This window comes from Mytilus edulis, chromosome 4, assembly GCF_963676685.1.
Source record: "Mytilus edulis chromosome 4, xbMytEdul2.2, whole genome shotgun sequence".
In the NCBI taxonomy this organism is placed as follows: domain Eukaryota; kingdom Metazoa; phylum Mollusca; class Bivalvia; order Mytilida; family Mytilidae; genus Mytilus; species Mytilus edulis.
Window position 1 is genome coordinate 44,111,468 of NC_092347.1, and position 27,258 is coordinate 44,138,725.

The 27,258-nt window shown below is 32.3% G+C and overlaps 2 protein-coding genes across 7 annotated transcripts in view; one reads left to right on the plus strand and one right to left on the minus strand.

The window, feature by feature from the left end:
- Positions 1–14,645, plus strand: part of LOC139519743 (WD repeat-containing protein 93-like) — a 46,607-nt gene extending 31,962 nt beyond the window's left edge. For 2 of the 6 annotated variants that reach the window (XM_071311990.1, XM_071311992.1), the window contains 5 exons: positions 790–979; positions 2,586–2,712; positions 8,408–8,440; positions 10,484–10,502; positions 14,482–14,645. In XM_071311990.1, coding sequence (XP_071168091.1) covers positions 790–979; positions 2,586–2,712; positions 8,408–8,440; positions 10,484–10,489 — 356 coding nt within the window. In that variant the 3' untranslated portion in view covers positions 10,490–10,502; positions 14,482–14,645. The remainder of the gene's footprint in view (positions 1–789; positions 980–2,585; positions 2,713–8,407; positions 8,441–10,483; positions 10,503–14,481) is intronic. The other 4 variants (XM_071311988.1, XM_071311989.1, XM_071311991.1 and 1 more) reach the window with 2 other exon arrangements.
- A 6,682-nt stretch (positions 14,646–21,327) lies between these two features.
- Positions 21,328–23,016, minus strand: LOC139521403 (protein wech-like). The gene has a single exon (XM_071314881.1). The coding sequence runs from the start codon at positions 23,014–23,016 to the stop codon at positions 21,328–21,330; it is 1,689 nt and encodes a 562-aa protein (XP_071170982.1).
- Between the last annotated feature and the right edge of the window lie 4,242 nt (positions 23,017–27,258).

Below are 27,258 nucleotides of genomic sequence, written 5' to 3' on the forward strand. Positions count from 1 at the left end.
ATTTTGTTTTTACATACTTGATAAAGGAGTTTTTCAATAAAAAAAAATCATCAATTTTAAAGTATAAATGCATTGCGAAAATATTTCATCAATGAAATTCCAGTTTTATATTCTCATAAATCTCCTCTTTATATTAGATACAAATTTTATTAAGTCTGATATAGATTTTGAGTAGGCAAGACATTTCAACTCAGGCATGACATAGAAGTCAAAAGGGGAAATTATGGAGTAAAGGGGTGGCGTCATAGAGGAAAGGGATAACAGTACACATCAAACTTGACCGTCTGACTCAGGAAAAAAAAAAAACCAACAATGAACATTACATGGTCTTTTGAATGGTTTTACACTAGTAATTTTGGGGCCCTTTATAGCTTGTTGTTCGGTGTGAGCCAAGGCTCCGTGTTTAAGGCCGTACTTTGAATTATAATGGTTTACTTTTTTTAAATTGTTATTTGGATAGAGAATTGTCTCATTGGCACTCACACCACATCTTCTTATATCTATATATAGCCTGCTTCCCCACTGAAATTAATTGTGGTAACTAAATCAATTGTAAATGAATCTGTCTATCTCAAATGTTGTGAGAGTTCATGTCCATGTCCATGTAGGTTTTTACACAGTTTCCAGCTTTATATTTTGTTGTTAGGAAATATAGATGTTTCTTTAACCAAAAAATATACACAACTAAAAGGGAGACATCCTATTTAGAATAAAACAACTGGATAAATTATTTTATTAGTCCTATAAAAGATCTAACTTTAATGTATGCTATAATTTTAATTTTGACAGTGATTGAAAGGGAACCAACAGAAACAGATGAGACAACCACAGATGCCAGTACCCCACAGGGAACAGTATTAGTGTACCCATTGAATACATTTAATACATTGGAGACTTTCTTTAACAGAAAAAGGGATTCTATTCCACTGTCAGTCCACACAACTGTAGATAAAAGAGTTGATGCTCTTATGAAGGAAAGGTAATTATATACATGTATTTATACATATGTTTTACCTGTGCATCAAGATTCCAAATCTCTCTACTTTAGAGTAGACTTCAAATTTCTAAGCGTGAATTATTGGTACTGTGGATTCATTATTTTTTGTTGAATACCAATTTTCGTGGCTTTCGTAGGTACAGGTGAACCATGAAATAAAATGTTCAATGAATAACAATTTTTCTGTAGGCTGGTATGCAAACTTCAGCAAAGCCACGATATTAAATATCCACAAACATGCAAGTTTTCATTAATCCACGAAAATTGGTACCCACAAAAATAAATGAATCCACAGTATATGAAATCAATGTTATATAGATTTATTCTAAGTGAACATATGAATTTTATGGAATAACTGTTTCACAGATGATATCGGATATGTTCCTTACATCGTAACTACAATCTCCTTCCCTTTCCTGAATGTGACCTACCAAATTAGATTATTTACTGGATTTGTTAAAACATGAGCAACACGACAGGTGCCACATGTGGAACAGGATCTGCTTACCATTCTGGAGCAACTGAGATCACCCCTAGTTTTTGGTGGGGTTCGTGTTGCTTATTCTTTAGATTTCTGTGTCAAGTGTGCTATTGTTTGTCTGTTTGTCTTTTTCATTTTTAGCCATGGCGTTGTCAGTTTATTTTCGATTTATGAGTTTGACTGTCCCTCTGGTATCTTTCGTCCCTCTTTTAGTTACATTTGAGTTATGAAGTTCATCTATTAAAAGCTATCACATCAAATACAGTGGTTTAATGATGCCTTATAATGAATTTTGTATTGGGTTTCAAGAGAGAAAATTCTATTTATTAACTATGGGTAGTACTACTTGGCACAGGGCTTGTGAGCAATTTCTCAGCCAAAATTCATATTTGGTCAACTTCTTGACAGTGATGAATTGTAAGGTGTGAACTGCATATGGATCTGTAAGACAGAAACTTCCTGTTTTCTTGCCTTACTATACATGTACTTTAAATTAAGACTTATAACAGGGACACCAATAGTCAGCAATGCCTCAAAGTTTGACCTGTTCTGATAATGTTTGTTTTGATGTTATTATGCAGAACTTACATTAACATAATTTTTATGTCCCACCTACGACCTACGATAGTAGAGGGGCATTATGTTTTCTGGTCTGTGCATCTGTTCGTCCGTCCGTTCGTCCGTCCGTCCGTCCCGCTTCAGGTTAAAGTTTTTGGTCAAGGTAGTTTTTGATGAAGTTGAAGTCCAATCAACTTGAAACTTAGAACGCATGTTCCTTATGATATGATCTTTCTAATTTTAAAGCCAAATTAAACTTTTGACCCCAATTTCACGGTCCACTGAACATAGAAAATGAAAGTGCATGTTTCAGGTTAAAGTTTTTGGTCAAGGTAGTTTTTGATGAAGTTGAAGTCCAATCAACTTGAAACTTAGTACACATGTTTCCTATGATATTATCTTTCTAATTTTAATGCCTAATTATATTTATTATCCAATTTCACGGTCCATTGAACATGGAAAATGATAGTGCGAGTGGGGCATCCGTGTACTTTGGACACATTCTTGTTAGATTCTGTTTAACTAAGTAAACTTTTTATTTGCATAAAGGATTGCAATGCAGGCATTTAGAAAAGATCGAATGCAGGAAAGGTGGAATTGTTTTAAGGAAGAAATCTGGACAATTTTACAGTACAAAGAACAAGCTGCCAGGAAGGCAGAAGAAAGAGAAGTCTATGTAAGTTTAAAGAGATTTATTTATAAGTTACAACTAAGCTTATACAGCTGTTAACTAAGTTTGTACAGCTTTTTACCAATGATTTAAAAGCTGTTGGCCAATTTTGTACATAAGAAAGCTGTTAGCCAATTTTGTGCATATTAACAGCAGTTAGCCAATTTTGCACATATAAACAGCTGTTAGCTAATTTTGTACAGATTAACAGCTCTTAGCCAGTTGGTGCTGATTTACAGCTGTTAACCTTATAGCTGTTTTCTAATCATTTGATAGCTGTGAACCAGTCTTAATACATTTTAACAACTGTTAATCAATTTTGTACAGCTGCTTACCACTGATGACAGTTTGTAACCAATTTTCTTGAAACTGGTCAATTCAATTTGAAATACATTTACAATTATTTAAAGAATTACTGTTAAGGTATATTAACATCAGAATTATAATGGGTTTAACTTCATTAAAGGAGATGTGACATGATTTTTTTTTTAATTTTTCTTTTTTTAAATAAATATTTATTTATACATAATTACCCCCAAAAAACACCGATAACAATATAATTATCGTTTAAATGGATAAAAAAATGAATTTAAATGTATCGATCTGTCGACATACTAATTATGCATATTTCAATCCCGGAAGTCACTCAGAACGAGGCTGTGACGTCAGTGGTTACATCAATCATATTTGACTGACGGGTGTAAAGGCATAATAAGCGCAATTTCATATTCGAATATCTTCCAACAAAACCCATGACAGTGAATAAAAATGGTTCTGTGTTCTGCCAGTAGATGCAACAATAGGCATAAGGACAATTTGATAAAAAAAAAAAATCCGTTTTCTGGGTAATCCGCAGACTAGTCCCAGGAAGAGATAGGACTTCCTACCAAGTACTAGTCATATAGACTTTGTTCCGCCCACTTTACAAACATGTTACGATCGTGACCCAGAAGTTATGAAGAATCTCGAGGGATGTCCTACCATGAAGCCAAAACTTCGTCCAAATGCGGTACCTGACATTCCATTGACACAACCAACAACAGCTGAGCCCCGCCTTAGCGGGGAGCTTGTGAGGAGCGGAGAATGGCTGAGGGAGAAAAAAAAATTTCTTCGCAAATATATTTTGCGTCCCTTATTAATAATTTTTTTAATAGTTTAGTCATATTTGTGTATAATTTTATAGCCAAATATATCTCAATGTTTAAATTTGGTATGGTGTACCTGCGTGTACCTCACTACCTGTTCACGTGTGCAGGTGTGTACACTGAAATTGGACATAATAAATTAAAAGTCATCAACATCGATCAGAAGTTACAGGTATGCGGCACACTTTCTCTGCAGTGCTGTGTTACCTTTGAAGTTGAAAGCTACAGGTGTCATGCCCCCGGGTGGTGATATATATATGACATCGGCAATACGCACTATTGCGTAACATGCGTCGAATCTGTGTACATCCATGATCACCTGCTGGGTGCACAGGTGAGGTTGGAAAATATACTAGAGCAATGGTTACAGATATAAGTTACGTAATGCATATCTGTTTAACCTGTTTGAATAAACAATAGTCAATACCTTACTGTCGGATATGGGGGTTTACAGAATAGAGAAAAGAGGACTGACAGTGCAGCTTAAAAAAGGGGGCGGATACAATATAATGTGTTTGTGAATTTACTTAGTAAAGAATGGAGTATCTATAATAATATTAGATAAGCAAAATAAATAGAGAATTAAGAAGAAATGCTTCTAAAATAAAAAATTAATAAAAAAAACCAAAAAAAAAGCTGTCAGTCCCCATAACTAATACATAACCTGTAGTGGGACATAAATTTCCTTCTGAGTTTTCTAATAAAAATTAGACAGGTATGAAAGGTGTATTGCAATAAGTTATTAGTACTTACCTATTCTATTTATTTATTAAAAATCATTTTATTTCTTAATAAAAAATAAATTGTGAAGAGATATCAAGTGATGCTTTTAAAATGACAGACCATTGATGCAAGGTTATCGTGGTGAAAAATTATATGCAAAAGGTGACTTGAATGAGAAACAAATATTTTGGCTAGTGAATGTATGCAAGTCTTTATATTGCATAAGACATGGAGATGAATAACATAGTTTCAACTTAAATAATGCAGATAAATCCAATTGATACAGACCTGGGAGTAGTAGATAATGTATAGTATAGACTGAGTTAGTTAAAACATATTTTACTTGCTGAATTAAAGCAAAAAGGATTAGACACAAGTAAATCATACTTATGAAGTCTTCTCCATAATACATTATAAAATTACAATAATAGTATGATATAATGGACATGCATATAAGGAAAACAGTTTATAGAATAATACTAGCTTTCATCTGTAAAAAAGAGAAAAAGAAAGTTTAAAAAGTCATATGTTTCTGTGACGGTGACGTGTGTACTGATGATGACAATGATGTTCCGTGCCAGTAACAATAACCTCTATCAAGGCATAAAAAATGTGTTTGACCATTTTATGAAATTTTGAACATGTTTGAAAATTTGAATATTTTGTTCATTCGAAAGTTCCATGTGTCCGCAAATTGTATCTAAAACAATGTTTTCGGATAGCCAGTTGAGATTATTGAATAAGGTTTTTCTACATAGTGTGTATTTTGGACAAACAAAGAAGTAATGGTAGACACCATCAATATCTGACTCACAGTGACAAGAAGGATCATTTATAAATTCATAATATTAGCTCTAAATAGATCATTGTTAAAGAATGAAGGGGGACATCTCAATTGCGTTAGATGATATTCAATTTCCTTGGACCGTACAAATGAAACGTTTCAATTTTACATATTGGCCTATCGTTTTTTTAATTCTTTCTGTTATGCACTACTACTGTCTGTTTTCTGTCGTGTAGATAATCCTGAAACCACTTCAAGAAGTTTACGTCAATACCATAAGCTTTCATTTTACATATGAGGCCCCTATGCCAAACTTTGTCGAAGTTGAAGGGAAGTCACAAAATACAAAATAATTTATAGACTGAGGATATACCACACGGAAAACATATCACAAAAAATAAGCCAGTACTCATAGAACATTTTCAATGGAATTATTATGGAGGAGAAAATGACATATGAATATATATTACTGTTTTAAATCTTAAAATCTTACTTATAATACCCCCCCCCCCCCCTGTTATGTCATACTTATTACACATTTATTTGGGGCAGCTTTAGTAATTCAAATTTTACACCCAACACTCTTGGTAAGGTGATAGGTAATTTATGACGATTGTTCAGAATTGTTTTTAAATTATAAGAGAGTGATCTTGAAATATTTTATTTTATTACATTTATTCATTTTCGAGTTTAGGAAATTATTCATGAAGCTTGATTAATGAAAAAAAATTAAATCTAAATCATGCAAAGGATATAATTCATGCCACAATGAAGCCATTTATGGATACCAAGCCACTTTGACATGTTGTTTTTATAACAATTATTTGATCATTATTGATATCTATTTTGAATAAATTTTAGTAACAAAGTTACTTAATATATAATAGAATAATACATCAAGAATTATGTATTTTTTTAAATTATTTTTTCTGGTTACATGAAAAATAATTTCGAAAATAAATTGTGACTTTTTGTCCTGTGAATTTTTGTCCGTGACTTTTTGTCCTACATTATTTATGACCTGTCTTTTTGTATTATTAAATGTAATTCAATTACCTGTTAAACGTAAACATTTCTAAGAAATATCTCTTTATTTTTGGTGAAATTAATTATTGATCTTTAAAGCAATGCCGATATAATATCGGCATTGCTTGAAAGATCGTCAATGTCGGATGACGAATTTATATCTTCTACTTGATTATTTTCAACAAGTAACGGCTCAAACTGATACGGTTGAATATCTTAAGTTTAAGAATTGCCTTGAAAACTGCTGTCAACACCGTCCATTGTTTAATTTTACAGGAATATGATCGACTTCGTCCTTTTTGAGACATTTTCTCAGATTGTATCCACTGACGTCATCACGATCACGTGACCGGTATCTCATTAAAAATCAAAGATTACGACAAGCGCTGGATTCTTTGACAATTAAAAGGCCGTTAAATGAGGTTTTGACAAGAAAAAATTATTACAATATGTTATTTGACCAATATTTATTAATAAATTAAAAAAAAAAAAAAAAAAAAAAATTGTGTCACGTCTCCTTTAAACTAGTTTTCTCTACAAGGATCCTTAAAAATGTTCTGTTATAAAAATAAGGAGATGTGGTTTGATTGCCTATGAGATTACTACATATAATAATCAACCACAAGCCACAGGAGAGTATAAACTGTTATAGGGCACTGTAATCCCTTCGACAATGAAAAAAACAATTTTAAACTATTAACATTTTCAATGTTCAATGTAAGCAAATGACTTTCTATAAAATTAAAGAAGAACTAACCAGTTTCAAGAAACTTAGACAACACCCGTATAAGTTTAGAAGCAAATATTGTTTCCTTCCCCCAAATGTCACTAATGTGTAGATTTGTGTTTTTCTGTAACCTTCTTTCAAAATGCTGATTAATGCACAAAGTGTTTATACCATTGTCCCATCCCATATTTCTTTAACTCCTTGACTTTTGTTAACAATAGCTTTTGTAGACAATCTAAGGTTTGTATTTAAAATGTTTTTGTTGTTAGCTTTGTCAAAAAAAGTACATTTGATAAAAAAAATGTTTTCATATTGATAAGAGTCAGACAGATTACACAGAGAACATTTATTAATTATGATTGTGTATTAAGCATTATTTTTGGAGAAAAGCTGTTTAGGAAGTAATTTCTGATTTTCATTTCCTTACCGATTTTATTGCATTATTTCATAAATTTTGTAAGTAGCTTGTAATTACTTTATTTCTGTGTTTTATTTTTTTTATACTGCTACATTGTTCTTGGGTTGTACTTTAATGACCATTTAACTTGTGAGGTCCTTTTTCATAAAGTATAATAAGTATATGAGCTTTATGGTATAAACCTGCTTTATATTGTGACAGGTATGAAATCTTTATCATAAGTGAAACAGTTTTGTTATAGGTAATATTTATCTGAACATATTTTTAATGCAATTAATTGAATTTAGAATTAATAAAAGTCATTTTATGGAGTTTATATTTACAGATGTTTAAAGTGGACTTTAAAATTAAAAACTTTATTCTGAAAGTCGGTTGATTTTACACATCAATAAAAACTCTTTCAAAACATCCTTCATAGTTATAATTTTAAAATTAATTTTTCAATTTTAATCATCTTAAAAATTTCATACTACTGAGCATTGGTCTTTTTAAAGTACATTTTAGGGGCTCACAAAAAATTCTTTTTTTCGTATAGAAAGAAAAAAAGAGTTACATGTTCATTAAAGCCATCCCAATCAAGTTAAATGTATTAAAGAAATTCATTATATAATGCATTCTGGGTAATATTTTTAAAAGCATACAATAAAACATTGTGATTGGTTTAAAATGTTCTAAACAATGGAAATTGAGCCAATGATATTATGTTATTTTCATTTTGGTGTATGAACAATGAGATTACCCATAGTCGTCCTTTAGATTCTGAAAAGGAGAATTACAAGAAGCTATTAGAAGAAACAAGTTTACACGACTGTAATATACATATTTATATTCTGTGTTAGTTTTTGTTACTTTTGTTTATCAAAATGTTTTCACTATAGGAATATCAACATGTTCGAGTGTTTGACGTAAAGGTAAATTGATGAAGATTTTTTTCTGCTTATATATATTTATATATTGCATCTTTTCTATGGGTAGTTGTTTTGGTGCTGACATTTATATCTTTAGCTTACAACTTATTAGCATTCATGTACTAGTGAACAACATAGTAAAATTATTTTTTTACAAGACTTACTGGTAGTTTGTTCTTTTAATAATTATCCTTCTGCCAATAAGGGGAGGAATGACCTTTAGCAGGATGTCAGGATGGGGCCTTTTTTTTGAGGAAATTTGGGATTTACTCTTATCAATCAGGACTCTGATTTATTGATGAATTTTTGGGATCATGAAAAACTGCATTATTTTTTCAAGAACTCGATCAGGATTAAACGTTTATTTTTACGGGAATAGTGCAGAAGCAATGAATAATTAAATTATTTCCCTGTCAGGAAAGGTAGTACTGTGCATTCAATATTAATTTTTAAATACCTATTTTGGCATGGGAATAGGTAAACCAAACATTTTTAAGTGTTCAATAAAGTAGATATTTTCTATAGTCTTGCAAGCAGACTTTGGCAAAACCACACAATTATATATCCACTATTATACAATTTTATCTTGATCCTTCAATATTGATATCCACAGTACGTAGTTGAGAGAAAATAAAATCATAAAAGATAAACTAAAATCCACAAAATTTGACTGAGAAAAGTAACTGTCAGTACCTAGTTTATTTTAATGTTACTAATGTTGATTGTTCTGATTTGACAGATAGTTTTAAAATTGATGAAAGCCTAGTGTTTTATTTACAGGTAATTCTGAAACTGATATAGACCGACATCCAAAACCTCTTTCTTTGTAATAAAATGCTTAAATATAAAATATATAACTATAGAGGTTGACATTAGTGAACTGCATTAAAAGGGGGCTTGATGGTGGTGGAGTGGTCTTAGTAGTTCAATTACAGTATCATTAACCTGTCAACTCTGAGATTGTGAGTTCAAACCACACACATGGCAAAATCCTTTATAAAAGTAACATTATCTGAGTTATCTCCCATTAGATGAGAAGTCTTTCAAATTAATTGCATTCCTCTATCAAAATATGCAAACTTCATTGAAAATCGATTGTTTTCTGCTTTTTTTACAATCAAAGGTGGCAAAAGATTTTGGTCTTTTGAAACTTAAATGATTTTTTTTTGGCTTCCTAAAGATGGAGCATTTCAAATGAAAAACTAGTGAAAATTTTATCATTTACTCTTCATACTACTTGATATCCATAAACATTTGAGAATAATATTTTCATACAATTTAAGGTTAGAAAATTGAGAATTATTTATTACACTCATTTAGCTTTGGAAATAAAAAAAAAACAAGGATAAATCCAATTATTGAAAAACAAGGAAATAAAAAAAAAGACTGCCTATTATTTTTCGTGGAATGAAATGTAAGAGATTTAGGAAATGTGCATTTAAGGTACTTAATTATTTAAGCCAGCAAATGCTTTATTTTAGGAACACTTAAATATATATAATGCATGAATCTTACTAGAAATGATTATCTTTTTACACATAGATTGTTGTTTATATAAAATATTAACGTACATATGATATGATAATATTTGTCCAAGTTTTCATATATATTGTCTTAAATTGAATATTTTGGTTTATTCAGTTATTGCTTTTATATTGTTTTTATGAATGTTTTTAAGTGTGAATTCATACGATGAACTATACTTTTTAAAATATTATTTACTCTGTTGAGCTGATAGAGCTGTTATTGAGAAATTTGTTAAATGTTTTGGATCTAAACAGATTATTTTCACATAAATAAATGCTTTATTTCAGTCTTTATTAGTTTAATGTCAGGGTTTTTTCCACTTTGATGATTTATTATATTCTTTATTTAATATTCAGTTTTAGATTGTGTAATACTCTTTTTAAATTTTTTGGTTCCATATTAACAGTTGCATTATGGGTAATAGATATATAATTTCTAAATTAGAATTTATACTAAGATGAATCATGGGGTATTGTTTCTATCTTCATCATGTTCTATTTATCTTGATTGCAATTTCAGTCATAAGAAGAAAATAGTGGTGAGATTTTTTCTTTCAGATGCCGCTAGCTAGAACTCTTAATTGAAAATGCTTATTAAATATTAATGTTTACACATATAATGTGCAAATACAATCAGCAGTAAGAACATTATCTAAAATACACAGGTTACATAGAATTGGATCTCGGTTAATTTATATGATACAAAATGGGTTTTCTTCTAAATTTGTAGTATCCTTATCATTTTGTAGAATAAATGAGAAAAAATATAGTTCCTGGTTTTCTTGACAGTTTAAGTTCTAACTTCTCAATTAAAAGTTGTAAGCAATTCATGTATAAAAAAAATTATATATTATTTATTAGAAATGTTCTTACTGCTTTATTACATTATTCACCTGCTAAATATATTTTGCTTATTTATATATATTTATATGTGCTTATATTTTACATAGTAACATGAGAGCTTTTTGTTATTGTTTATAACATCAGAAGTGTTAATTTTTGGAAATATTTGAAATTTTTTTTTTTTGCCAATAACGTTATGAATAATTATACCTGTATTAAAAGTAGATATGTGTATGTGCAAATGCAAGAACAACCAACACAATCCAAACTTGATCAGTTTGCGCTGCCATCTGCAATTTTGGCAAATTCATTTAATATTGTAGACATGCATCAGATAAAAAATGTATTTTAAAAGATACAAATAAAATAAAAGGGATTGTAAGAGTCAGTTAAATTTGCTCCAACAAAAAGGATCATGCCATAGGAAAAATGATTGTAAAATATACTTGAAACTTAGTAAAGTAGAGAAACAAAATAGATTGTGTTAAAATTCATTGGGAATGCTTGCTCATGAAACATCAGGGGCGGATCCAGCCATTTTAAAAAGGGGGGGTTCCTAACCCAGGACAAAGGGGGGGTTCCAACTACATGTCCCCATTCAAATGCATTGATCGTCCAAAAAAAAAGGGGGGGTTCCAACCCCCGGAACCCCCCCTCTGGATCCGCGCCTGAATATAATTCCAATGTTGACAAATGTACATCTCAGCTATGTAAATACGTCATCTAAAGATTAGATTTAAGAAAACAGTCGTCATTCTTCTTTTATTTTTAAAAGGAAACGTATAAGAGAATTAATGCAATCAGTCAGCAAAGTTTAAATGAAATAAGATACATAATTGCAATAACAACTGTTTGTTTTACCATGGTTGCTACACTGCTGTATGATCATTCAACTACACAAATCCTAAAACTAGGCTCAAACACTTTTTTTTAATTTCTCATAAAAGCTCTTTTGTTTCATTTAATTTGATGTAATCACTTTTCAATTATATATCTTCATGCTTTTTTCTTTGAAAAATATATTTTACACATGCTACTATCCAGAAAATTGTAGAGCAGCTTTACCAAAATGGGTTATTTATACCAACAGTACACCTATAGTTTAACTATATCAAACATACATATATAGAAGTTTTCCAGTTTGCTATGTTTGTCTTTTTGGGCCTTATATAGTTTGCTGTGTGGTATGGGTAATGCTCATTATTGAAGGTGTACAAAGACCTATAGTTGTTTACTTCTATGTCATTTAGTCTGTTGGAGAGCTATTTTATTTGCAATCATACCACATCTCCTTATTTTTATATAAAACTATATTATACCTGCTTTTTCATCAATTTTAAACACAATTGACCAAGTTGATCAGATTACTGCAATACTTTACTGCTGTAGATATTTGAGAATTTTTTGTCTGGTTAAAAACAGTTGTCTTGAAAATTAAGGTTTACACATAGCTTCTCAATGAATGATAACTCTGTTTTAAAACACTTTAGCTTCAAATTATATCTGCATGCCATAATATACCTTTTAGATATTAAATTGTAAACTTTGTGTAAAATTCATAAGAAAAATGATTAATCTTGAATAAGAAGATCTTGTTCCAGAACTTCAATTGAAGTACTAGTTTAGTTAAATAAGAGTTAAGTCATTTAATCATTAATGCTCATGATGTTGCTGTGCTAATCCAGCCACCTTCGTGGTATCACAATAGCAATGACTAAAACAGTTTACCAAATTGCAGTAGGAAGTTGATATTTCTGTGAATGTTAAAATATGGTTTTAGAGGAAGACATTGTTTTTGTACTTAAAAAATGCAACACATTTATATATAACAAGTCTTTCTTCATATACATGAAACCATTCTCTTGCAATTGTTTATGGCATAATAAACATATTTTTTTCAACATCTGTATATTTCTTAAGAGAATAGGAATACCACTTTTCATAAATCAAATTAAATATTGATTTATAATTGAATATATGGAAAAGTGTGAAAAGATTACTTGCACAATGGTTAGAATAAAGATGCTTAATATTTTAACAATGTTTGCATATATAATTATTATTAATGATATCTATTTTCAGGAAGGAAAATCATGACGAATACAGAATTAATTTGTCATAAATTTTGTTGTTGTCAAAAATCATTTTGAATGAAGTAGTTCTAATGAAAAAGCTTTTGTAATATTGTTTTAACTATATTATCTTTGTTTATAGAATTGACTAGATATTTTATATACCCTTATTTTGACGCCTTTGTGCTTGTCATTTAGCCATTTGAAGACCAGAGTAACTGTGATTATAATCTATTTATAAACTTACTTATCAGTTAAATATATATGAGTCAATGAAAATATAGGTTATTTTTTGCTGAAATAATTACCCAAAACAAGATAAGAGGTTAACAGACATATTTTTGAATGTTACTGTTATTCAGTGGTGGTCAGAGATCAGAGATCTCCATAATCTCCAAAATGTTTTTGATAAATGGACAATAAATTTTTGTTTAAATGGCAACCACTGACATTTATCAGGGTCATAACTAGGGACAGATACATTAAGATGTGTCAGGCTTTACCTAGTTCTGGAATCAAGAAGGGTTTACTTGCTTTGTAATATGAGGTTTGGATAGAGCTGCTGGGCTGGTAACTATTCCAGGATTCAACATATATAAGACTGAGAAATTAATAGGTGCAATAATATGACATGGTTGCGTGCTGATGGAGTAATAATTATCTGAAACTATTGGATGTCAATTTTTCACAGTTGTGATTAAAACATCAGTCTCAAATTCTTACTTTTAGATATATTTTTAACATGACTAAGATTTTATTTTTATCCTTATCAGTAGTTTTGTCAATGTCATGACAATTGACATTATTTGATAAAAGTGTTTAGTTTTTAGAGGAGCCAAAGATAATAGCATTATTGTTTAAGGTCAACTATGCTTGAAAGAGTTGCAATCTATTTAAATGCATATCCATTGTGAGGAGTTTGAACAATGAGTTGGATGGAGAGTTATCTTGTTGGCTCTTATTCCACATCGTCTTGTTTCTAGTGATAATGATCAGTAGTTAAATCTTAGTGAATACAGTTGAGTTGACCTTCATCTCATGAAAAAATAGTGAAATATATATTGACTGAAAATTCATCAAAATGATTGTGTAGTAAATTTTCAGCAGCTCTGTAGCATTTGAGTCTTTGATTATAAGGAATGAATAATACCTGTGAACTGAAAGTGAAAAAATCATAATTTCCTGAAGTTAAAAATTCTAATATGAACAAAAAACAAGTTTGAAATTGATGAGGGTTCAATTTTCATCAAATTAATTAAACTTGCACACATTAGTCGTCATTTCTCATTGATTATGTGGTTGCCATTGTAATATATCAAATGAAAGCCAAAATAAGAGATAGCAAAATTGATAAAAATAATGTGCAAAATATGTATGCAGTGCTAGCTGGCAAGATGTCTTAAGATTCATGAAGTCTTGTGACGTAAAAAAATATTATGGAAATCAAATATTCGAGTTGTTTTGTATTTCCAGATACTTATTTAATAATATTATAACCCCTAAATCTGTTTAATACCTTTACATAATCAAAAATCCATATTACTTTTAAGAGCAAAGACATGAAATTTTTGAACTAATTATTTATAATTTAATTTATTTTCAGAGTCCTGGATCTTTAGGATGGACACCACTGTTTAAATGAACAAAGTTAGCCTGTGATGTAAATATCGACATTCCGTCCTGTCCTAAAATTTTACAAACATTTATTGAATTATTTATTTACACATGTATGTATATTGTTTTAATAAATCATTTATAAAAGAAAAATATTTGACTACCATTTAAAATGAAGAGATTATTTGAAGAGAGTTATTTAGTTGTCATTTGCAGTCTTAGCTCCATCCGTCTGAGTGTATAGATAACAAATTCAAAATTTTATTGACATAAATCGTTTTTTTTTTACATTTTGTTCTTATATTTGCGGTTACAACGTTGTTCCAAGTTAGGAAGGTTAAGTATTCACAATGTGTTTAAGCTTGTCAAATAATATGCAATTGCTGTTGCAAGTCGGGAGATTATAATTCAATGGTTGTTGTTTGTTCATATCTGTCATATTTGTATTTAGATAATTGTTTGGTTATTGATCAGACAATTGGTTTTCTTTACCACTGTTTCACATTTTTTTCATGTCCATAGGCGGATATAGGGGATAGGGAATCACTGAAGCATGACTGGAGCCCCCCCCCCCCACCTTAGGTCAGTCAGCGCCCCCTTCTTAGGAAAAGTTCTGGATCCGCCACTGATGTCTGAATCTTTTATAGCTGACAATTAAGTATTGGTCTTGCTCATTGATGAAGTCCATATGGTGATCTATTGTTACATAAATTCACTTCATTTTGACCTTGGTGGACAGTTTCTATTTTGTTATGTCTGTTATCATACCTAATCTCCTTATTTTTATATCAGTATTCAATAACATTTAATGGTTGATAAACTGCATGGAGATTGTCATCAAGTTAATAAAACAAATACTGCATCATATCGGAATGTCTTAATTAATTTGTAAGAACATTGTTCTAAGCACCACTATTTACAATTAAAGTTAAGAATTGATTTGCTTTGATAAAAGTCGATCTCGGATGACATATCATTAAGAAAATTTGAGATTAAAAAGAACAATAAAATTTTTAATACAAATCGCATTACATCTTTCAAATTATATTAATGTGAGGATAACTATTAAAATATCAGAAAAATGGAAAACAAAACATGCAAGCTTTTGTGATAAATTTAGATGAAAATTGAATCTCAGTACTTAATTTCATAAATCCATTTTAAGATAGTAAATAACTATTCAGCAATAATTCGAATAGAAACAAAGAACTGATTGATATTCTGATCAATAATCTGACATTTTTAATAATACTTTTTAAAAACTTTTCAAGAACGAAGTCTTCACTATATAGTTTCATATTTCTCAAACTGAACTAATATACTGATGTCAGTGTTGTAACCTTGACCAAATACCTGGCAAAATCTGACGAAGAAATATTTGGATAATAATACAGTAAAAGTCTAACATCATACAATAAAAAATACACACATAACCAATGAAAAATATGATTCCTCGACAATCCTAATGGCACAACTGCAACTGGCTTAATTGGTTAACAATATTTTGACTGAAGGTGCATTTTAATTCCGAGTACGTATCCAGAACTCAAAGTCCCTGATGATCCGCAACTGCGCATTCAAACAGACACCCATCATGTAATTGACTCTGTGTACTCGGTGACCGAGTTGCATACTTAGTTGAACTATTGGATCACTAGCCTGTGAACAACAACGTTGTGATTTCGAATCCTAAACATGGCGAGTACAATTACTCCACTTGTAATTGACTAGGGTTGTCGGTTTTCCTTCAAAGGTCAGTGGTTCTCTACGGGCACTCCGGCTTCATCCACCATACATACATGACTGCCATGAAAAAGCAATATGGGGTTGAATGCGTTTAACTTCGATCAATCAATCAATTAATATAATTGATCACAGGGAAATTATATTGAAGGCCAGCCGTTTATATTCCAGAACATGTATTTTTATCACCCATATTTGAATCCATATATATATTATGAGATAAATGTAAAAGGAAATTGAGTGTCAAATTATTTCAAAGAAAGTGAATAACTATTTACCAATTATTGAAGGAGAAATAAAGAGCTGTTTGATATTCTGAGCAATGATTTATATATTGATTGATGGTACCTCAGTCTTTTCAAGAATTACTTGTTCACTATACATTTGTATCGTTTAAACTAAAATCATATGATATTCATGTGTCTTCGGAAAATACCTGTACTGCATTTAGAATAAAACAGTTGCAGTTTTTCCATGTGTTCCGTTAGTTGACATAGTCTAACGTGGATTTTGTCCCACTTGTTGAATTTACCTAGGAAAGTCGAGATCCTCGATGCTCCATAGCTGTTTTTTTATGCACACTACTCAAGCAAGCGAAAACAAAAGCTAACTAGCTCCAATGTCATCTGGATAGTCAGGCCAGACCCTGACTGCCATATTAACAAATTCTACTTGAATGTTTTAGACAGTCCTGTTTGATAAGAACGACCTCTTGAGTCTTTTCATCTTTGTAGCTATTATGCCATTGGACTGCCCATCAACTACATAAATCTGAACGGTGGGAAGGCGTAAGCGAACATCCCGTCCCAAGGAACACTTATGTAGTCTACTGCGTAAGCTTTCGGATCTGGTACAGGAGACATGAACACTTGAACTTTGTAATTGAGACTTGTTGCAAACAGGTCTACATGAGGAGACCCCCACTGAAGTGTTATTTCCTGAAATACTGATTGGAGAAGTTCCCACTCTGTATTAACTGGGGTAAGTGTTCTTGGCAGAGCATCTGCTAACACATTGAGTTTCCCTGGGACATGACGAACTACAATCTGCAGATGAAGGTGATTGCAAAGAAGGAGAATTTTTCTTGCTAAAAGATACAGCTCGTAACAAAGAGTTTCCCCTTGGTTTCGCAAATAAGCCACTACAGTGGTGTTGTCCGTTGCTAGAACGAGAGATTTCTTCTGCAGTAGGGATTGAAAATGAGACAGTGCAAGAAGAACTGCCATCATTTCCATTGTTATTGATGTGTTCCTTCAAAAGATCTGGAGTCCACACTCCTGACACTGAAAGACCTTCCAGATAAGCTTCCCAACCGAGGTTGGAGGCATCTGCGAACATAGTCTGATTTGGAACTGGAGAGGACAGAAGTTGGCCTCTCAAAACGTTTGCTTGAGAAGTCCACCAAACCAAATGAGGAAACAATTCCTGATGAATGATTGGAATTGGAAATTCCCAATCCTGTGTAGCTGGGAGCCAATGTTGATGTAGATAAAATTGAAAAGGTCGAATGTGAAGGCGACCAAGTGGAACAACATCCGCTAGTGAATTCAAGAGAACTAGCAGTTGTGAAAACTGGCGAGCAGTAACTGCTTTTTGAGATAGAAAGAGATGAATTTTTGAACAAAGATTCTGAAACTTTTCCTGAGGAGGTCGAACTATGCACTGACGAGTAAGGTAATGTTCGCCTAGGAAAATAAAGTCATGAGACGGAATGAGGTCCGACTTTTTCCAAGAAATGAGAAACCCCAGAGAGAGAGCAGCATTCTGATGACTACGGTATTGAGTTAGAGTTTCTTGGGAGAAAGTCCTTGATCAGTGAGTGGTCCAGGTATGAATGAATCTGGCTAGCCTGTGCATGAAGGTGAGCAATTGCTACCTGCATGAGTTTTGTAAAGGCTAGTGGTGCAGTTGACAGCCCAAAAGAAAGAGCCCTGAATTGGTAAACCCTTTTGTTCCAAACAAACCGAAGGAATTTGCGGTATGAATGGCAAACTGAAACATGAAAGTAAGCGTCCGTCAGATCCAGGGATGTTGTCCACATACCTGGAAGAATAGAAGCTCTTATTGAAGGATTGGTCTCCATTTTGAAATGGAGAATAATCATATAAGAATTGAGGATAGACAAATCGATGACTGGTCTCATTCCTCCGGTCTTCTTCGATCCAAGGAAGAGACGAGAATAGAAACCTGGATCTATTGAAGATACAGGGACTTCCTCACTGCCCCCTTTGTCAAAAGAGTCTCTACATCTGTTGACAGAAGAAGAAACTTCTGTGGATCTTGAGTATTGGGCAGTGGGATAGTGACAGTTGAAAGAGGTGGTTGTTCTTTGAATTGAAGAGTCAATTTCCCTCGAATTACTGACAGAACCCAACAATCTGAGGTAATACTTGTCCATTTTGTTAGAAAATGAATTAACCTCCCCCTATTGGCACTTGAGAAAGAGGAGTTGTGTAGTACATCTCTGGATTAGATTCTGACAGTAACGTACGGGCAACTTCCTAGGAAGAAGGATTGGCCCTCTTGCCACCTCTCTTAAAACTGTTAGGTTTAGACCTAGGGATTGAAGATTTCTTAGGTTTATTACCTCCATCCTTAGTGATTTTCCTCCTCTTCTCTTGAGAATTATAAGATTAGCCTCCAGCGGAAGAATAACTACCTCGTTTAGAATAATTTCCAGAAAGAGATACATTTACTTTCACTGGGGCTGGAGTTTGATTGCGATGCTTCTGTACCTCATCAAGTGGTAACCCGAAAATCTTCTCATCCAATGGAGACTTAATTAAAGCATCCTTAAGATTATCTGACACCTTTGCCTTATCCAAAATTTCAGATCTTTTGGATAAGGTGCAGTTGGCGATGGAACTCATAATCAACAATTTGGAGGCACCAAAAGCCTTGTCTACCTGTAATAGAAAAGGTTTGACCTCTGGAGGAAGAGAAGAGTCTTTTAAGAACTGGAGCAACTGCTGATACAAAGTGTTCAGCAGTGCCTAACGCATGAGATTCTCCGTTTTAGACCAAACAGACTGAGTAAGACGCAGTCCTTCGGCGGGTTTAGAAGCAATAGTAAATGAAAAAACCTTGTCACATTTGGGTACCAGTTTAACCAAGGTAGAGTCAAAAATGTCATAGTCTTTAGATCGGAATTGCTCAGTAAATGAGGCAAGACCAAAACCACTAACTTGGGAAAATTGGGACTCATTAGCCACAATCCCATCATTGATGATCTGCAGAGAGTTAGACATATGGTTAGATTGTGGAAAACTATTATGAGATTTAGTATCGTCTACGGACAGACCACATGGAGTCTCGAAAGTAGAGGTTAATATCTTGGGTCTTGGAGGAGACTGAAATGGCACCATGTTGACATCTCTCATGATTGTATAGACAGAATCTCTGAGATCCTTAAAAGTGGAAGGAGCATCTTCAGCCTCTGGTTCTTCACTGGAATTGATAGAAGACTGACCAATTACAGATGAAGAGATTTACACAGGAACAGAAGGTTGCGAAACATTCTGAGATACCTGAACTGAATTGTCATCGTCATCAGAAGTAAAACCTTCTTCTTGGCTGCCTGGGGCAACTGAAAAACGTTCTTCCTCATCCATGTCCTCCAGGTCACTTCCAATATCATGATATGGACGGAGTGAAATCACTGGAGAATTTGACTTATTGGCAATGTTCTCTAGCGTACCCAGGCGATTGGAGAAAGAAGTCAATTCAGAAGAAATAGATTGACGAAAATCGTCCAAAATACTCTTGAACCCATCTAAGGAGGGACCAGAGTCAGCTACCTGATTAAACTGATGCCTAACAGAAGAGGTAAGCAGAGCAGCAGGTACAGATACACTACTTCAACTAGACACTGCTAAAGGAGGAGCAGGAACTGACAGATTAGGTGTAGTAATCTGAAGAACAATAACTGGTGTCGGTCCACAATAAGGCCAGAAACCTTGAAAGGGCTGATTAGGAACCTGACTAGGAAAAACCTGATTAGGAAAACCTTGACCAGGAAACCCTTGACCATGAAACCCCTGACCAGGAAAGCCCGAATAAGGATAACCCTGAGACCAAGGTGGTCTAGCCCACGACATGGCATTACTAGCCAATGCGGGTAAAGTGAAGCCACAATAGGACGCTAGTGCTCTAGACCCAGGTAAGTTTAAACCCATAGAGGTACCAGGGTAAGATGAAATGGACCCTGTGGTATCAACTGGCCTAAAAAAAAGGTAATGGTAGGAACACCTCCATGATAACCGACATAACCTGCATACAGGGTCTGTTGACCGGTCTTAGAAGTCACCAAAGTAAAACGTCGGTTAGTTGACTACTATTAGGAGGGGTTCCCTGCCTTACCGTTGTTGTGGTCACAGGAAAGGGTAACGAACCGTCTAAAAAAACATCACTACCCGTAATGGCCTCGTAAGGACTGAGAGCATTAAACTCCATAATTAAAGAAGTATGAAGTTAAACACTTATAAACAACAATATTATAACAAAAAAAGTCAAATAAACAATGGTTTGGGGATACCTACAATATTCACTATTGAAAACAACAAAAAACTTAAAGTCTTCTCTGTAAGTTGTAACACGTGTGTCTCGATGCGCAGGCGGAAATTAAATGGATGATATAAAGGCATGGTTATACTGGCACTGCTTGGTCATCCCTATTTATATAGATATTTTTATTTGGGGTTTTCCGCCTGTCAGACTTGCGCAGATGGATGTACTCAGAATTAATGATGGTAACGTTTTTATTGACATAAAATTATAAGGTTATAAATTTTGAAATTGTAAAGAACCTACATGGTCAACTATCTCAGGCAAAGTTTACTGATCTTTACTTTAGATGGATTGGCTATTAATTTTACCGTTTTCATCAGCAAAATTAAACAAATTCCACCTGCGTATTACATAGCTATAAAACTGCTTAAAGATATACAAGTTGAAACTGGTCAATTTTCAACAAATGAAATACAATCGAATAACAAATGCAAATGTAATATTTTTTTATTTTCAATTTTTCACAAGTATTTAACAGTAAATATTGTTCTATTAACGAAACTTTTTAAATTGGAATTTCTTCTGTTTAAAAACGAACGTCATATAAAGATGCGCGTCCATGTATTCTATTGCATATCAATAGTTGTTTGTGTTCTTTATTGTAGTAGATTGCGCTTGGATTCTTTAGACCGTCCCGATCAGTTAGTAGTACATTTTGATTCATTCCATCTTTAGACGACATAGTTATAAGGATATTGGACTGTTCACCTACTATATATACATTGCCTGCATCGTCTGTTGTAATACTTGAAGAAGAATTACTGTTCTGTAGTTTACTACTATAATACTGCCATAGCTGGCTTCCATCTGTCTCTAGGCAGAATACATTTCCTAGTCTGTCAGTGTAAAAAACATTTTCAGAAGTAGTCACAATATTAAATACGTTTTTAACAGCTACTGAATATTTCTTAATACTACATCCATAAAGGTCTAGAACACTTATCCCGTCACCACAGGATACAACATACAACTTCCCATTATCGTGTGATATTCCCCTACACCAATTAACGTTTTCAATGTTTCGTTCAATTTTATTGGAGGGGATGTCGACAATAGAAATCATTTTTTTCAATACAAATGTAACAGCTACTGTACGGTGATCTATGATAGTTGCATCAAAAGGTTTATAAGGAAGTACGATATTACGATCATGGAATCCATTCTTATTGTAAATCATCAGACATTGTTTGGTTTGATCCAAAATTAATATCTGTTTATTTGGTAATATAAAACAGCTACTTATACTACCAGATGTATATTTCAGATTTATCGCTGTTCTTAGTTTTAATTTTATCCCCCCTACGGTATTAACGGATGTGGCTTTGAGTTGGGCTTGTTCTACTTTTGGTTCAACAAACGTTACACAACTATTTGAGATAGTCATAGTAGTTTCGCCATATGTCTCTTTGTTCTCTATAATAGTTTTAAGTTTTAGATTTGGTTCAAATGAGAGGACTAAAGATGACATGTCAGACACCAGCGATTTAACTACTCCTTTCTCTGTGTTCACGCTTCCAGTCATCAGTTTCATTCCAACAAAAGCTTGCACATCAGATAAACATGTCTTCATCTGAAAAATTCTATCCTTGATATTTCGTAGCTGTGTTTGTATTTCGAGTAATGTACTTTTCGAAGACGATATTTCTTGCTGACAATGTCCGTATTTCTCTGTCAACTCGATCAATGTTTTTGTAAGCTGTCTCTCAAAATACTGAATTATCTCTTTATGTTTTGACTCTATTGCAATTTTTATACTTTTTTCGGTTTCCAAAATACTACTTAAATTTTTGTCTTTGAACTTTAGTCCGTTTTCGATATTTTCCATTAAATTGTCAATATTTAGTTCTAAGTCATTCAGCGCAGTAGATGTTTTTGCTCCCTTTGCAGCATCCTGTAGTGACAATAGATCTTGGCATTTACTGTGCTCTGACTGAACACATAAAATACAAATCACGTTGTCATGCCCTGGGCAGAAATATTCATAAGTTTTCTGATGAACTTGACAAATCTGTGGAATTGTCATTTGTCCAACCCTCAGGTATTCTGAAACTGGTACCAAATGATGATGTCTGGACATTTTTGCAGCTTTATGCAATCTCAAACATTCGTCACAATACCCTTCCGCACAGTCAGAGCACCATTTTGCTGCCATCTTAGTAACATTTTCATACTCACATGGTCCACAGTGAATTATATCTCCACCAGAATCCGCCATCTTTTATAAACTACAATAGAAAATGAATTCCTTCATGAATATTTAATAATTCCTTGGTCCATGTGACATACTCTTTTGGTCGGACAATGCAGTAGATACTGTGTGAATATAAGAGCGCGAATATATATTGTGTGTAGTGCAATACTTTTTGTGAAGTTGTCATGAAACGTTTCTGTATTTGTTATGTTATGTTTGTAGGAACTTGTAGCTGTACACTCACTTATTAGAAGGAATTGTAAAATATAGTAAACTTGGTGATATCCTTATCCAAGGAGACTTTAATGCTTACACCAACACTATGCCTGACTTTATTGTAAATGATGAAAAAAGTCATTCTTGTAATGATGATGTTTTTTATAAGTTTGATATTAGTTTGCCAAGAAATAATCTTGACAATAAAAGAGTAAATAATAGTGGTAAACATTTACTTAATATGTGTAAAGAATCAGGACTTAGGATCCTGAATGTTCGAACCACATGTGATTTATTTGGCAGACCAACCTGTATTACTTATAATGGATGTAGTCTTGCAGACTACTCAATTGTATCAAATGAACTTTTTAATTCTGTGGGTTTTTTCCAAGTACATGAATTTACTGCTTTATCAAACCTATTGCATGTGGTATTTTGTCTAACATTGTCAACAACTGTATTTTTTCTTCAAAACTTGATGATGTACCTGGTAAATTCATTTGGTCAGATGAAGCTACAGAGAGAGCTATACAAACAAATATTCAAAGTAAAAATATTAAAGATAAATTTAACAACTTTATACAAAAAGATTTTGGTGATGTCAACGAAATGGTTGGCGAATTCAATTCAATTTTAATAGAAACAGCTAATATGTCCACAAAATTCTTTAAAAGGGGTAAACCTAAAAGAAACAAATCTAATAAAACACAGAAAAAAACATGGTTCTCGGAATCGTGTAAAGATCTGAGGATCTCTGTTAAAAACTACGAAAAATTGGTCAACAAATTTCCCTTCAATGCTGAATATAGAAAATCTTTTTTTTCTTTTCGCTCTCGCTTCAGACGTAGACGTAAATATGAAGAGAAACAGTACAAAGAAAAGATTTGTAATGAGTTGGATAATTGTGTAGAATCAAACCCTAAAGTTTTCTGGAAATTGATTAATAAACTCGATCAGTCATCAACTTGTAAAACAAATGAATCATTACCTTATAATTCTTTTAAGGAACACTTTGAAAAACTAACTCTTGAACACCCCGAAATGAATTGTTTTCAAGAAAATGTCACAAAAATCTTTGAAAGTCTAAAGGCTACATTACCTTTTAATAATGATATAAATGAGCTTAATGTGCACACCAAGTGAAGTCGTAAAGACCATCAAATCACTAAAAAATGGTAAAAGTCCATCCATTGATTTTATATCTAATGAGATGATAAAAAATGGTACCAACTCTACCATGGAATCTCTTGTTAAACTTTTCAATATTGTCTTTAATGAAGGTATCTTTCCAAAAATATGGAATGAGAGTCTTCTTGTTCCACTTCACAAAAAGGGTAATAAGGCCGACCCTGGACATTACCGAGGGATTTCTATCAGTTCGAACCTTGGAAAAGTGTTTAACAAGATTATACATGCCAGATTATGAAAATTTACCCAATGCAACAATTTGATAAGCAAAAACCAAATTGGTTTTATGGAACATAATCGAACAGCTGATCATATTTTTTCATTGAAATCAATTATTGAACAATAAAAGACTAAACATAGGAAAGTCTATGCTGCATTTATTGATTTAAAAAAGCCTTTGATACGGTATGGAGAATTGGATTATTCCATATACTATTAACACATGGTATTCCAAAGAAAATTTTTTACATAATTTTTTCAATGTATACTAAAACAAAGAATAGAATAAAATGTAATGATGGTTTAAGTACATCTTTCATATCTGAAAGAGGTGTCAAAAAAGGCGATGTTCTAAGCCCTTTGCTATTTAATATTTTTATTAAAAATATTGTTGAAAATTAAAAAAAAACAATAGCACAGACCCTGTGCTAATTGGTGATGAGTAGTCCAGAAGGACTACAATGTAGTCTTGACACTCTAGCTCAGTTTTGTACAGATTGGAACCTAGAAGCAAATTCTACAAAATCAAAAGTCCTAATATTCAATTCTAATGGCAAATCATTTCAAAACGTTTTTTACTATCAACAAATATTATATTGAGACAGTTGATAAATATTGTTACCTTGGGATAACTTTAAAATGCAATTGCAAATTTAACCTTGCATCCAATTTATTGATGGAAAAGGCTAGAAAAGCTTTATTCAAAATAAAGAAATCTCTTAGTCTTAACAATTCATGTAGACTTTTAGAAAAACTTTTTGATACAATGGTACTTCCAATTTTATTATATGGAAGTGAAGTTTGGTGGTATTGAATCAATTCAAAAAAATACTGAGAATGAACCATATGAAAAGTTTCATATAAGATTTATGAAAGAAATTCTTGGGGTTCACTGTAAAACTTCCAACCATGCATGTCATAGTGAGCTTGGTAGACTCCCCTTCAAAGCTAAAAGGAGTAGGTTCAGTAAGAAGTAAAATCACAAAAATACTGAACTTAGAGGAAGATCAATTGGTAAAGTCCATAATCACATGGCAAAATCAAATAACAAAACGCATAAAAAACGAATGGACAAAAACTGTCATATTCCTGACTTGGTACAGGCATTTTCAAATGTAGAAAATGGTGGATTAAACCTGGTTCTATAGCGCTAACCCTCTCACTTTAATGACAGTCTCATCAATTTCCGATATTTTTACATTGATGCATTAAATAAACAGACACAATAAATATAATAGTCAAAATATGGGTACATCAGTCATCATCGTTTAACAATTTTAAAAGGAACAATTTAACAGAACACAAAAACATCTACTATCTACGAACACATTTATTGAGTGTCTGACGTCAGAAAATTTTATACGTCACATAAATTTGTCGTTCAATGTGCGTACAAACAATTTAAAAAAAATTTCATGGGAATGTTAGCATACAGGGTTAAAAAATCAAAAGTATGTAAGAATAAATTTAAGAAATAGACCGAGATTTAAACTAGTCAAAAAGTTATATATAGAATTTATAAGAATCCAAAAATAGTTAATACCACTACGCGATTGAATGATTTTGACGTTTGTGGTTCAACGTATATTGTAATTCATAATAGAAATATATCATAATGACATATAATAGAACAATATCATACTGATGGGATCTTTTAAAGTACAGAGTCACGTTATAAGAACAAAAGAAATACAAAAAGTCGCAAATACAAAACAAACCACAAAAAAATGAAAGCCAATACAAACACATTGACGAGATGTATAAGTACCGAGCCACGTGACACGGATATCACATAAAACCATTCAGCAGTAAAAGTAATATTAATAATAGAACAAAGACCCCTTTTTGGCCCCAAAAAATAGCAGTTTTACAAAATTGTTAAAATGTAAACCTTTAGTTATTTATTGGACAGTAGAATGCTTCTGCTACATAAATATAGGCTGTTTTTGACAATACAATGCACATATATCCGGTACTAGCACCATTAAGTCATGCTAAATTACTGAAATCCTCATAATTCTAGCATTTTAGTTAAATTTTAGACGGTTTTCGTGTAAAACGAAAGTGGCCGCATTCGTGTTCATCCTTTATATTGAAATGTAAGTTGTATTTTATGATAATACATAACATATATAAAGGTTGAGGATGAACACGGATGCGGCCACTTTCATTTTTACAAAAAAACATCTGAAAAGTGACATTTTTCGGCATATTAGGTAGATTTTCCTTATTTGAGGTTGAATCGGATCGTTTTTAATAACTAAATCTGTTAAAATCTTTCACATAAACTAATTAATTCAAATAAAATAGACACTTAAGTGTTTAAAAAGTGGTCAAAATCTTTTGTCAGATGAACCTGAAATTTGAGGCCAAAATCGGTCCTTACCGGACCTACTCCTTTTGTTGTCTTCCATGAAATTTTTAGATCATTTAATATCATCTAACAAAATCTTAGCTCATGACATATTTATTAAAACAAGAGAAAACAACCTATGGACAAGTAATATGAAGAAATGTATCCATAATCCATAATCTGGGTTTCTCATATTTAACATCTTTTAATGTACCTATTACACATATGCTTGCTCAAACAAAACAACGAATTCATGACCAAATTTTGCAAGAACAGAATTCATATATTAT